Consider the following 14,429-nt stretch of genomic DNA (forward strand, 5'->3'; position numbering starts at 1 on the left):
GATGTGTCTGATATCCAGAAATTTATGTAAACTGAATTGTTGCAATGTTGCTGAAAACGATAACCATTTTCCCTATTTTCATACATACAGTCGAACCTCGTTGTGTCGAACTCGTATGGACTTCGAAAAACGTTCGAGTTATCAAGGGTGCACGACATCAAGGGAATTGTATGCTTATTTGGACACAATGGTGTCTCAAATGAGTTTGAGACAGACGGGAATTCGACACATCCAGGTTCGACACAACGAGGTTCGACAATAACTTGCTCACAATATTAGCAAATAAATAATACTGTCCAATTTGCTCTGTCAGTGAACATGAACATACTTGGTAATCTACTGTAGAGGAGCAACATGTAACTAATATTATATTTGGGATAACACTTCCTTTGTTAAGTACAGATTCTCGTACTTTTTGGGTCGAGTCCCGTGCGGGACAACATGTATACTTTGGGCGTGAAGAATGTCACTTCATTGATAAACGAGTTCAAGAATGCTGCACGATGTCCGATGTGTTAATACAAAAGTTGTATACTTACTTCTGTTGGAAAGCATTATTCGTCCCTCTGTGGTCCAGATCGTGACAGAGACAGGCGACAATCAGAGCAAGGCATTCCTTGTCACTCAGGAACTTACGAGTGTTGCATTTCTGAGAGAAAATGTCACATATGTGAATACGAAGCTTAAATGTGACTATTCAGGTGACCTGTGAGGTAACTGATAACGAGTAACGATACATTCGTAAACAGTTTACAGAGAACCAATAAGAGCAGTTCATTTTATCCGAAACAATTAATATCTTCTGAGAAAACGTTCCATTGACGCCAAGTCAAACCATTACCAAATAACCAGATTTTGGCGTTTTTTGTTATCACGAAAAATATTCGGTATAGTCAAGAGAGCTTTGGAAAACATATTTCATGGGGGAGAAGCGAAATCAGAACATAAAAAAGCAGTTGCAAAGACACACGGCCAATCTCTAAATCGTCACATGGAACTTGTTTAATTGAATCCTCAACTTCGTTCAAGATGGTGTGTTTATTGACACTCTCGGAAATGTCAAGATAATCGTTGCAACACTTTAATCCGCACTCGCTGACACATTTCGTCAATATCCAAATCGCCTTTTTCCCTCGCAGTTAATACTATTGACGAAGGGATTACAAATTGTGGCACTATTTTATACTTAATTATCTTGCGTCCTCCGTCATGTGTATGGATGGAATAACATTATAATTCATGCTTAAACTGGCTCTTACTTTTATTGGTTATAATTGAGAGATTACTTGAAAAATCTATATAATGACAGCCCATAGGATGCTACGTTATCAAACGTTTCAAATACGATTGCTCAGGATTTTAGAGTCGAAAACATGTTTTTTTTATAATATGAAACGTCATCGAAAGAGAATAATCAGTTTGGAACATGTGCCCACACAAAATGTAGATGCATGATCATGTCAAATATATCAATACATTAGGGATAAATAGAAAATGTAACGATCAATGATAAAAGTGACGTCAGTATCTCATGTTAAGAAAATAAATGGGAAATGTTTATTACCGTGTCATCAGTTCTAAATTGGTCGTTATTCCATATCAGATCACGGACGACTGCAGCTGGTGCTTTTTAGCTCAACACAAACTAAGAATGTTCCAATTAATGTAACCTGCGTCTCATATGCCATTGGCATGATGCAAAATGCATACAATGTTTCATGTCAAATTGATGATGTACATGTAAGTCAAAGCCGTTGATGTCATTAAAAATATAATGGCAAAGCCAATGAACGATACAATATGGCTATGCCTCTAGGAATTAAGAAAATTATTACTTTGTCGGCACCAGATGGAACCATGTATACAAGCGGACAAAAGTAAGTGTGCTTCATTCAAAGCGGTGTAAATGTTATGGTATCATATGACCACATCATATTTCGTCATTCGTCTGACAAATGCTGTCAAAGCACAAAGTCATTGTCAAAACCCATAGCTGGTAACATGCGACATGCTCTAAAAGAGGGGTGGTGTTTCGCATTGATACAGGCGAGGCAGCGTCGGTACATTCAAGACACCAGATGCTTGAAAACATGCCGGGGAAGTTGTTCCAGATATAAACTAAATAGTGATCCAACTCAGCTAGCGTAACCGGCTGGTTCTGATCTTGTCGTAGTCGTCGGTCCATCTCATCCCAGATATGTTCTGTTCAGGAGAGGTCTGGAGAAACAGCCGGCAATGGCAATACAGCATTGATATGGTGCCTCAAGAAAACTTTTACAACACATGCAACATGTGGGCGGCAAGTATCCTGCTGTAAAGTAACGTAGGGTCTCTGTACTTGCACAAGGGTGCAACGTGATCTCGAAGGATGTTGGCGTGCGCCATTCAAAATGACACAAACAATGATGAGTTGTGTTCTCCCATGAGTTGTCATGCCACCATATACCATTACATTTCCACCCCTACGCGGACGACGTTGAGTAACGCAAGCATCGCTGAAACGCTCTTGGCGTCTGTATACTCTTGCAAGACCACCAGAGCTGACTCATTTGTGGACAGTATACTATGTCTTGGAACCTGAGGTACTATCTGAATCAAGCCTGATGGTGACGTGGAAGAAGAATTGGGCGTATCGCTCGACGTCGGGGCCTGATGTTATGCTCTCTCCACCGGTTGAGTACGGTTCTGCCACTTATTGGTCCTAGCCCCAGAATGGTCCGAACTGTTAATATGGCAGTTTCGTATCGGCTCCATGTAGATGCACCACTGGAATATGGCTGCCTCGTTGGCATGACGTCACACATGGCCGACCAAGTCGGTGGCAAGTCCGTGTTGCCCTGCAGTTGATAACGTCACCAAAGACATACTATTGTGTTTCGACAACCTGAAAATATCCAGCAACTTCAGTATGCGCCATTCTTGTGTGCCGCATACCCACGACGGGTAGACGTTGGTTTTCAGCAAGCCGTGGCATTGCGTAAGCGTTATTTACGGTTACACAAAAGTGTTTTAATGGGCACCTGATAGCTGAATAACCATTGTATGCTGTTCTAAACAAACACGCAAACATCCAAATTGTTCACCGTGCAAATTGTGAAGCACGTCCATCTTAAAGTCGAGTACATGTCTTCATGAATATGCATTAAAAGCTACGATATTTAATTTCAGAGTAAATATATTTTTTATTGAACTTTATACGAAGCACAGTAACTTTTTTCCGTAAGTGTGTGTTTGTGTACGAGTTTTAATAACACTTAATATATGATGTGGATGTAATATTGCTGAAACAAGTGAATCATGATACTAGTAATGCCTCTTATTCAAATTCTTAATCACGCTGCGAATAGCTGCAAGCTAAGATTGCTGATATTCACTCGCTCATTCCATTTCTTAATCCAGTCAACGGGTTGACCGATTCGATATTTTGCTGGAAGCTACGTAAAACCATTGACTCACTCACTCAATTGTCCTCAGTACTACTTACGCTCATTGACGCAAACATGACCTGACACACATTAAATGCATGCCTCCAGTTGTGGTAGGCCACCACTCTGTAGTTCTTCTTCACTGTCAGCAGCCAGCGATACAGCGTCTGCAAAACGCATGGAAAACATGACAATTACTTCTCAAAGGAAACGTTGACCTTGACCCTCAACGGTCCTAAAATTGTGCTTTCATCTTCTGAAAAAGCTCCTGTACATTTCATACCCCGCATAATGTATATAATTCATTTAACAGAATGTTTTGTTTAGACGTGAATCACATTCATACGACTTATTGCAACGTTCAGATAATACCCACTTAGTGAATACAATTTATTCCGAAGCATGGTGGACGGTTACGATCTTGATGTCATCAAATATGCTGACAGCTATAATGCACCGGATATCAATATGTGGAATGTTTTCTTTTCGTTCTAACTGGTGTTACCGGAGTACAGTTCAAATATTGCTATTTATTTCGAAGTTTGTTCCCAGAATATGGGACTAAATTGTGCGTCTTTATCTAGTGTTTTAGTGGCTAAGTGATTAATGTCGAGACGCTCAGTTTAGATTCATATCAGACATTTCGCCATTTTCAAACGGAGACTAGAAACACTAAGAAACATCTTCAGCTGAGTGCAGAGGGTGGACGGTGTACAAATGGTCAACGTGACTGGAAAAGACATTTGCCTCATATGGGCAATTGCATAGATGCAGTTTGGTCACTGAATGTCTGGACATTGTCTACAATGAAAATATGATTATCGCTGTTGTATTAAAATATTCTAGGTCGAAAGCAACCTTTGGTTGCTAACTGCTGAGTACAAAAGGATAAACAATAAACTGTGAAATCAAATAAAGCAGATATGACTTTAGAATAAAAGGGATGTGTTTGTATTGTAAAGTTTTAAATGTCATCGTTTCTACAGAAATAAGGAAAAGGCAAAACCAAACTTTGAATGTTAAGAAAATCAAAGGGACACATCTTTTGTTTAAATCGTTCTTGTCACATTTTAACATACCGCTCATAAAACGTTTTAATAACGCGAAATTGTATTCTGTTACATCTACTTTGACACATTAATGATTCTAGAATTGCGACATACTTATGCCTTGTAAAAAATGTTTATATATGTTATCTCGAAAATGTTATGTTTTCAATTGTAATTGCTGAGCAAGCAGGCATAGATTTTCCTTTCGTGTCAAAGATGTCATTCCATTGAAATGTCAGAAAAGAAAATCATTATACACGTGTTTCATAATATGGAATATAAAAATACTGTTAGATCGATAAAACCGTGGAAGGCCAAATGTTTTGTGTATTATGCTATACATGCAATTTCATGTAGGCAGAGACACGTTTGACAGTCACGAACGTTTTTTTTTTCATGTATATGTAGTGTGGGGGACATCTAGACATACATACAGTATTTAATATCGTGCAATAACCCACGGTTTGGCAAACTCGGTAGTGAATAGAAACCATGTCAAGTATACGCCCACCAATATCGACATGCGCAGTGAAACTTACGTCGTATTCTATCCTGAACTTCCGAATCAGACCAAGGTCATGGAAGATGCGAACAGCAGCTAGTACCATTTCATCTCGGTTGAGGGAGAAGTCATTGAAGCTGAGGTCCCCAAGCCGCCACTCATGTTCCTCTGGTATTTTCTGTGCCTAATCAGTACATGTCAAGTATTTTAACTGAAGCATTTTACATTGTCATTAAAATCAGAGAACACGGGCGGCCAAGTGTACGACATCCCACACTTCATCGTCACGGTTCAAAGTAGCGTTATACGCATTCACTCATCTCGTACATAAACATGCAACTATAACTTACTTTGATATCTATGACTTCATCGGAGGACACGCCGGCATGGTAGGACAATGTCTGGAAGTAATATATGTGTGGTGAACATTTACACGTCAACGCAGTACATTCAGATTAATACTCCTAATCGGCAACATTTTAATGCGGCTGATACTCAAGCCGCTTTTAAAGCGCAAGCGCAACACACACAATGCAATATTTTTATCCCCCGCCCAACGAAGTTGGCGGGGGATATAGAAACGGGCTCCGTCCGTCCGTCACGTTTCGTCACGTACTGTGAGAGTAGGTTTCGTTTCCGGAGCATAACTCATAAACCGTTCAATATTTTTTCATCAAACTTTGCAAGTCTGTCAGGTACATGCTGAACTGGTGCCTTTTGCTATTGAGAAATTTTAGAAATTTGTATTTTTTACGTTTCCATGGCAACAAGATGGACTTAGGTTCTATGAGGGTAGGTTTCGTTTCCGGAGCATAACTCATAAACCGTTCAATATTTTTTCATCAAACTTTGCAGGTCTGTCAGGTACATGCTGGACTTCTGGAGGTTCTGTGAGGGTAGGGTTCGGTTGTTTTTTTTACAATTTCCATGACAAGTTCCACCTCGGTTAAAAACGGTTAGGGTTTGTTTAGATTTAATTATGTCCCTGCAACAGGGGCGGGGGATATAGCCACGTTAGTGGCAAACTCTTGTTTGGCTTCAGTCGCTACATAGCTGGAAGATTAATAATGCGATGTTACGTCGCAACTTGCAAGTCGCCATCTATGATGGTTTAAGTAAACAGTTGTGCGTATGTCATGACAATGTTGTTTTATTGTTGGAATAAGCACCACCGAGATGGACATGTTCCTTTATACGGAGACATAAAACCAAACGAGAGGGAATGGTTAAATATACAACTTAGATTCATACATTTGAAGACTTGAGAATGAATCATGAAGCTTTTAGTAGTTTTGAAATGAACACAATTTGTTATGATACAAAGTCAAGTTGTTATATGGCGCTTATTTAAAAATAAACTTCAAGCAATGCATAAAAATCATACCTCCAGTGCTACAGCCTGTCTGGCAGCTGACAGCGACACCTCCTCGTACAGTAAGGAGTTGTTGATACCCAAACCACAGAAAATGGAGAAAGCCTGGTAAAAGAAATGTTGTGTTTTGTCCTTCTCAAGCATGATACTAGTTTACTAATGACATTTTTAAGCAATGCGTGTACAAAAAATGTAGAAATGTACATTTTTCATATAACAACATAATACTGATGATTGATGACAGCAATTGCAAACATGTTCTCACGGTGAAGATATTTGTGCAGCAATACGTCAAATAAACGCTAAACAGTACGTCAAATAATTCTTATGAGATTCTAAAGTTCGTCAAATCAGGAAATATTGAATAAGGGATATAGCTATATACATGCAGCCACTTGTAAAAAAATACATTTAACCTCCGGAAATATATTCCAAGTATAATTGTTTCTGAAAAACAATTCAGAATATCTCACTGTTCTCTGGGATTGGTTACAGTTTGGGATCAGTTACAGTTTGGGATTGGTTACAGTTTGGGATTGGTTACAGTTTGGGATTGGTTACAGTTTGGGATCAGTTACAGTTTGGGATTGGTTACAGTTTGGGATTAGTTACAGTCAGAGTGGTAATGTTGTTTATGCATTTATGAAGTCCAAACCTCATCTGTTAAACTACTTTAATCTAGAACTAAACCTAAAGCTCCTCATGCGTATACAAACCTCAAACAGTTGATCGTCGTGTTCGTCAAACGGCAGTCCATCTGTTCTGTTGACCACTTGAGCTACGCCTGTGTATAAATCAAATGGTCATAACAGAGTAAGCGCAAACGGATTATTCTTCATGGTCAGGAAGTGAATGGAAGCGATAATGGTCAGGGCAATGTTCCATGTAATCAGGTATGACACAGACGATTAGAGCTATGATGTTTCCATTCTCCATGAACATTTACCCCAATAGAAAAAGGCGACTAAATCATTTCCATCATCATAAGGAGAGTGAAAAGCAGAGTCAATTGTACGATTCTGATTATATATACGAAGAAAAAAGTTAAGCACACCCATATTTCTGAACCATGACAAATGACAAAAATCATGGCATTGGATGACTGACCAAAGGAGCTGGACCAATACCAATGTCATCGGATGGAACAAACATTTGACAACAAATAAAGAAGATATTGGTGAGTTATGATTGAAATTTACTGAATAAAACATCATGGTAACACAGGTACTATTTTTTACCTTAAACAATACCTAAAATAAGTATGCAGCTGCAGGATTAAGTAAACGAGTTACGTTTGATGTTTCATGTGAAAATGTTCCTTAAAGTCTCTACCTGACATAACACGTGAAAAAGATCAGTAGCGGGTATAACCGCCACGTGCCCGGATGACGCATTCCACACTACGTCTCATGCCTCCTGTCAGACGTAAGATCTGTTGATGGGTCAACAACAACCATTCCTGATGCAATGCTGCTTCCAATTGGCGTAAATCGTGTTTAGGAGGATCTCGTGCCTGTATGGGCCGCCCCAGAATATCCCAAACATGTTCAAGGGGGTTCAAATCTGGGCTGGTTGCTGGCCAGGGTAGAGTCGTTATTACATTGGCCCTCAAGAAATCCACGACTGCATGCGAAAGATGAGGTCTGGCATTGTCATCCATGTACTGAGGTCGAGTAGCAAGAGGGTGGTTGTCAAAATGAGGAACGACGACTGGCCTCAAAACGTCCCGGTTGTACTGAGCTCCTGTTAAGTTGCCCCTTATGGTGACCAAATCCAACCTGCAATCATGAGAGATACATCCCCGAACCATTACCGAGCCCACGCCGTACGCAACAGTCGGTTTAATGTTCCTGGGGGTGTAGGCCGTGTTCCGGTGCCTCCAAACTCTCGTTCTTCCATCAGTGACGTGGAGCAGAAAGCGACTTTCTTCTGACCAATTGATCCGTCTCCAGGCTCTCAGATTCCAGTTCTGTCGCGCAATACACCATGCTAAACGAACAACTGTGGTGATCTCTCAACAAGGGACGCTTTATGACTCGTCTGGCCCTCAGTCCTGCTGCTTTCAGCCGGTTTCTGACGGTTCTGGTGCTGAAACGACGATTGCCCAACCACAGCTGTTTCAGACGAGTACTTGTTCAAAAGGGTTCTCGGCGTATGAGACTAAGAAGGTCCCTGTCTTCGCGATGTGTCGTCACATATCTTCCTGATCTGGGACGGACGTGCGCATCACCGGTCTGAGCATGTTTCTCGACTAAACGGCTTACGACAGTGTGATGATACCCCAAATTCCGACCAATGGCATAACAAGACATTCCTGCGTTATGTATGCCGATTATTTGCCATCTTTTGCCGTTTGATAATCGCCTTCGTGCCATGGTCACACAATGTCATGGAATAACTGTTTAAAACCGAGCTTAAGAAAACACGTTTGGATATACTGCTTTTAAAGATACTCGAAGGTAGCATGCTGAACGGGCATAACATGCATGGCACGTGAGCTTTAAGTCACGCATGACTGATTACATCATCATTCTTCCCCTCATTATACCTTTCATGACAGTTACAAATATTGGGAACAAACAATAAAGAAAATATATTAGGGTGTGCTAAACTTTTTTCTTTGTGTATATAATAAGCATGTGTTTATGAATCACAACTATTAGTGATGATACCAGGTGCGTCCTGCTAACCGGGGGCACCCGTCACAAACACATGAAAGGCAAGTCAATTGTTCACCTGCAAAAAAACACGGGAATATATGGTACAAGTCAAAATAGAGATATGCATCGGACATCATTCCTGATGCGTCAAATTTGGAATGTCTTCCACTTGTTTACCATAAATATTTTGAAAGCTTTGCTGAGGCCTTGAATCATGCAATCGTGATCCAACAACTTCTGAGCAAGACTCGAATGACGCTCATTGACATTTTCGTAGACAGATTATGCTCGATTTCACCTCAAACGTTATTAATTATTGACAAAAAAGGCTGAAGTTGCTTGCATATTGCCCGAGATAAAGGGACAGTTGACTGTTGGAAAGTTGAAGTCTTCCCTCTTGTCATACAGTCTTGTGGATTGTTTTTGTCACTCTGAATCTATATGCATAGATCTAAGTATGAAACAGATGAGGCTCTTCCATCAGTCTCCTTTATTCATAATTCAAGTGGGTACAACAGTGGAAGGGAATTGCTATTTGACCATTTTTGAACTTTAACAGATCATTGATATACCAGAAGCATTAGTTAAATTTCTTGGCCAAATTCCCTTGTTTTGATTTTGCCAAATTCCGAATTATTATCATAAAGAAGTAGATCGTATACTATTCCCATTAACTACTTACTGTTATCACCTAAACCTTTACGACAAATCTGGTGATCTATTCTGGCCTGGATTCTTTGAAGGTACACTTAGAAAATGTGACATCTGCACTTTCTTTCCTTTAATCCCATACCAAAAGAAGTGAATATGTAGGACCAATGATTGTGTAAGATATCAAATATGTAGTTAGTGAGTGAGTTTGGTTTTAAGCCGCTTTTAGCAATATTCCAGCAATATCACGGCGGGGGACACCAGAAATGGGCTTGACACATTGTTCCCCAGTAAGGAATCGAACCCAGGTCTTCGGCGTGACGAGCGAACGCTTTAACCACTAGGCTACCCGGCCGCCCCTCAATTATGTAGGTAATCATGCTTTACAGATGTGTTTTTACCTTGTTTTTTTGTTGTTTAACGCTGCACTGAGAATTTTTTCCAACTATATGACGACGGTCTGTAAATAATCGAGTCTGGACCAGTCAATCCAGTGATTGACATGATGAGCATCGATCCACGCAATTTGGATACGATGACATGCATCAACCAAGTCACGGAGCCTGACCACCCGATCCCATTAGTCGCCTCTTGCGACAACCGTAGTCGCCCTTTACGGCAAGCATGGGTTGCTGATGATCTATTCTGACCCTGGATCTTCACGGGTGGTTTTCCCATGTTGTTTATCAAATGCATGTAACGTTTTTGTTGATAACAGTTCACCAGATCTGTAACTTGAAAGTAAACGATGTTTAACGTGTTTTCTTTTCAGAACCCCGTGGTATCCCGGGTTAGAATAGTTCAAATGTAACCAATGCTTGTCCTCAAGGCGACTGAATATATCGGGTGATCTAGCGTATCATGAATGCGTATCACCGTACCCAGAAAGCACGGCACTTTGCTGTTAATATTAATCACTGGTTATCTGGTCGTGACTCAATTAATTCAGGTCGTAGTTAGATAGTTTGAATATTGAGAAACCCAAGCTTGTCGTCAAAGGCGACTAACGGGATCGGGTGGTCAGGCTCGCTGACTTGGTTGATACATGTCATCGATCACAATTGCGTCGGATCGATGCTCATGATGTCAACCACTGGATTGTCTGGTCCAGACTCGATTATTTTACAGACCGCCGTCATACAGCTGGAATATGAGTGCGGCGTTAAACAACAAACAAACAAAACCTTTCAAAATATGATTGGTAGGACATATGAACTGGATGTCCCGAAGCACCGCGCGCGAAGCCCCATTCGCATTGTGTTTGTCTCTCAACATGTAAAAACTATTGACAAAATTTGTAACTAAAAGCTTTTTAAATAGAATAAATAGCTCCTTGTTATATGAAAGAGGTTTTATTCGTCCGCCTCGGTGGTCTAGTGGAGAACGGAAGGTCGTTAAATTCTTGTGGTTAAATGATTGTACTTGTTGTTACCCTGCATTGCTGCATTAAAGGGATAAAACAGTGACTTGTGCAATAATCTTGGCACGACGTTAAACCCCATTTCACCTCCCCACCTTATAACATTATGATGATGTATTATTTTCCATGAGGTAATATAAAAGTTTACCTATGATTTGGTAGTTTTTGTCTCTGATCGGCTTACACAAAATGCTTCTTGTATGGAAACCGCTCGCTTTGTCAATCTGAAAAAATAGAAAGATATTTTTCGAGTAACAGTTTAATGAAATATACAATTCGTAAAGCACTGACATAAAGCACAAAAACATTTTGTTTATCAGAACCGATGCTGAAATGTTTGTATTGGCTGCCCCTAGACTACATGCTGAGACAGACACATCGGCGGATCGTGATAATAAAAAACCCTTTGAGGTTTGATAGATGCTTTAAATAGCTATTAATCATCATGGCATATATCGGAAAGTGGAGCCTTGGAAAGTATGGCAAAGTGTTTTGCAGAGATAAAAGCTTTCGGCTTCATTACGAGCAAAAGTCTTTCGATATGAGCCCACGGCCACTAGGATGTATTTTATAATCTGGGATGTTCAAGTACATTGGCACTTATCGAGATTACGCTGCAATTGTTGGGTTCCGTTGACTATCAGAAGTTCTTCCACACACTTTGGAATGCAAGAAAGCGGACATCAGGGCCGAGATTTAGTATTATCCCTTCTTTAAAAATATTTAAAATATCTTAACGCCAGGGATGTTAGGGAGACACATCATTAAGTCACGAAGTGTATCCTAGTTGTCTGACGCCTTTGATTACATACATAACACTCTCTATCGATTGTATCATTTAAAGGCAGATATCATACATGCGGATACACTTCTAATTGCTAGGGTAGTTTGACCGATGAAGGAATCGCACCAGAATCTAACAATACATGCTGAATCCCACCAAAAAAAATGAAATAAATGAACTTGTCACAACTCAGTTAAGACGTCGCCGTTGTATTTCACAGTGGAGGCTGGATGATGGCCAATACTGCCATCCTAATGCTGATCCTCACTCTGGTTTGGTTTGGTTCTTTGTTGTTTAACGCCGCACTCAGCAATAGTCCAGCTATATGACGGCGGTCTGTAAATATGTCTGGACCAGACAATCCAGTGGTTAACATCATGAGCATCGATCTACGCATTTGGGATACCACATGCAACAATCAGCGAGCCTGACTACCCGATCCCTTAGTCGCCTCTCAAGAAAAGCATAGTCGACTTTTACAGCAAGCATGGGTTGCTGAAGACCTAGTCTACCCCGGATCTTCACGGGTCTGACCTCACTCTGAGAGACTGCATGTTTTATCCCATCAACAAGTCCTATTGACTCCCATTGTCTTTCATTGTGTACATTAAGCTGATGTAATTGATGTCAGCCGGAAGAGTGGTGACTGACATTTTACTGTTTGTTTTACTAACCACAAGGCCATTGACATTATGAACTGTGTGTGGGCGTCTGACATTTGCCATGTAATTACCGTTAATGTAGGTACGATGAACATGATGTCCGCAATGAGCATTAGTCCATCACTATAGTGTGATCTGATGTGAACAGAGGTAAGATGGTCCGTGTTATTGTTTTTTATCCTTATCTGCTGTAAAAACCGTCGTAAGGAGAGTTCATATGTTGAAACATGGGGGTTTCTTTGCTCCAACTGTTAGCAAGTGTTAACAAAAGGTTAGAGGGTTGAACATGTTTGGTTGTAGAACATATGGACAAACCGATACTGTACCGTATATATTTATAAAAGTGTGCATACACTTATGAGGTCACACTCACGCAACGGACACGCACGGAGCAACGCTAATGTTGTACAATACGATAACAGGATAACGCCTCGAGGAGACCAGGGTTAGAATTGTTATTTTCTTGTTGTAATTATAAGAAGCGACAAACGGAATCGGGTGGCAGTGCTGGCTGACTTGGTTGATGCATGTCATCGTATTCCAATGCTCATGACATAAATCACTGGATTGTCTGATCCAGACTCGATTATCGACAGACCACCGTCATATAGCTGGAGTATTGCTGAGTGCGGCGTTAAACAACAAACAAGCAAACCAAGAAAGAAACTAACAAAGCAATATGATAACATTGTACAAAAATATAATAATATATTTATCACCTCATGAATGAGATTTCGTATAAAATGAAATAGTGTGGTATGGGGACGACGTTCTTTTTTAAGTCTAGGATGTCAACTTTGCTTTGACAATAGCCCAGTTAACGAAGCAACAAACGTTAACATAATAACAATGCTATGCAAGACGTTTCTATCAGTCGTTTTATATTTACTTACCCGCCAAAGAAACGTCACTTTATGAAAATAATTCCTGAAAGCTTCCCATTGAAATATCAATGCATTTTGGGAGGTATCTCGTTTTTGATATTAGCCTGTATTCAAATTTAATGTTAACGGCCAAAATATGACATGATTTATGGCTGTAATGGGTCGCCAACTCACAGCTCAAGAAACGTTCACGGAATAAACTCCCGAATGCTTTCCATGAAAATCAAAATTCACTTGCGTTTCCTTGTGCCTTTTCTGATAGACGGCACCCAATACGTGGATCCAACATTGTTGTATCGATACAAGCGCCATGTCAGGACAACAAAGAATCAGAGAAACCAGGTTTTAGGACGACTGCATGGTGGTCATCCCGGATGGTTGCCAATGCTACGTGAGAACCATCTATAGATTACAGCAACGATACGAGGTCAAAAAATCCCTCCCCCCCAAAAAAAAAAAAAAACAGAAGAAGAAAAAAAAAAAAAAAAAAAAAAAATAACAACAACAAATTAAAAAAAAACAACAAAAAAACCCAACAAAAAACCCCATTGATATTTCAATGGGAAACTTGAAGTCACTTTTCTTTTTCGGTTCAGTATATAACACTGCATCATACCTCTGGGTCAAATCGTGCGTCTTGGTAGGCGTCAGCAATGTTGATTGTGTCTCCAGTAATGAGAACCAGTTCAGCGATCTTGTTTCCGAGTTTGAGATCAGAGCAGCTTTCAGCACTGAAATAAAGGGGAAGCTACTGGCTTATTTAATGTCCTGAAGGATGGCACGATTGATTATTAAATTGTAATGACGGGTTAATTCCGGACCAGATGTAGTTATTTATAGCAGAGGTATAAGCTGTGCATGTCTTGGAAAGATTGGCGATAAAAACCTGAGGAGAAAACAAATTCTCAATGAACTATTTCCTTGTCATACTACCATAGGAACCTGTCTCATGACACGTTCTTTTACATGCTCAAGTAAAAGGGTTCATATTTACACTAAGACCGGTATTTATGTGTGTGT

The 14,429-nt window shown here is 40.1% G+C and overlaps 1 protein-coding gene across 2 annotated transcripts in view; it reads right to left on the reverse strand.

The window, feature by feature from the left end:
- The window catches only part of LOC139463375 (dual 3',5'-cyclic-AMP and -GMP phosphodiesterase 11A-like), an 86,475-nt gene that overhangs the window by 15,338 nt on the left and 56,708 nt on the right, over positions 1–14,429 (reverse strand). For both annotated transcript variants that reach the window (XM_071244634.1, XM_071244633.1), the window contains 8 exons: positions 14,026–14,140; positions 11,228–11,303; positions 7,065–7,132; positions 6,361–6,453; positions 5,327–5,377; positions 5,014–5,160; positions 3,485–3,592; positions 540–649 (listed from right to left, as the gene is read on the reverse strand). In XM_071244634.1, coding sequence (XP_071100735.1) covers positions 540–649; positions 3,485–3,592; positions 5,014–5,160; positions 5,327–5,377; positions 6,361–6,453; positions 7,065–7,132; positions 11,228–11,303; positions 14,026–14,140 — 768 coding nt within the window. The remainder of the gene's footprint in view (positions 1–539; positions 650–3,484; positions 3,593–5,013; positions 5,161–5,326; positions 5,378–6,360; positions 6,454–7,064; positions 7,133–11,227; positions 11,304–14,025; positions 14,141–14,429) is intronic.

The sequence above is a fragment of the Haliotis cracherodii genome, unplaced genomic scaffold, assembly GCF_022045235.1.
Source record: "Haliotis cracherodii isolate W230 unplaced genomic scaffold, xgHalCrac1.p SCAF_16, whole genome shotgun sequence".
NCBI lineage: Eukaryota > Metazoa > Mollusca > Gastropoda > Lepetellida > Haliotidae > Haliotis > Haliotis cracherodii.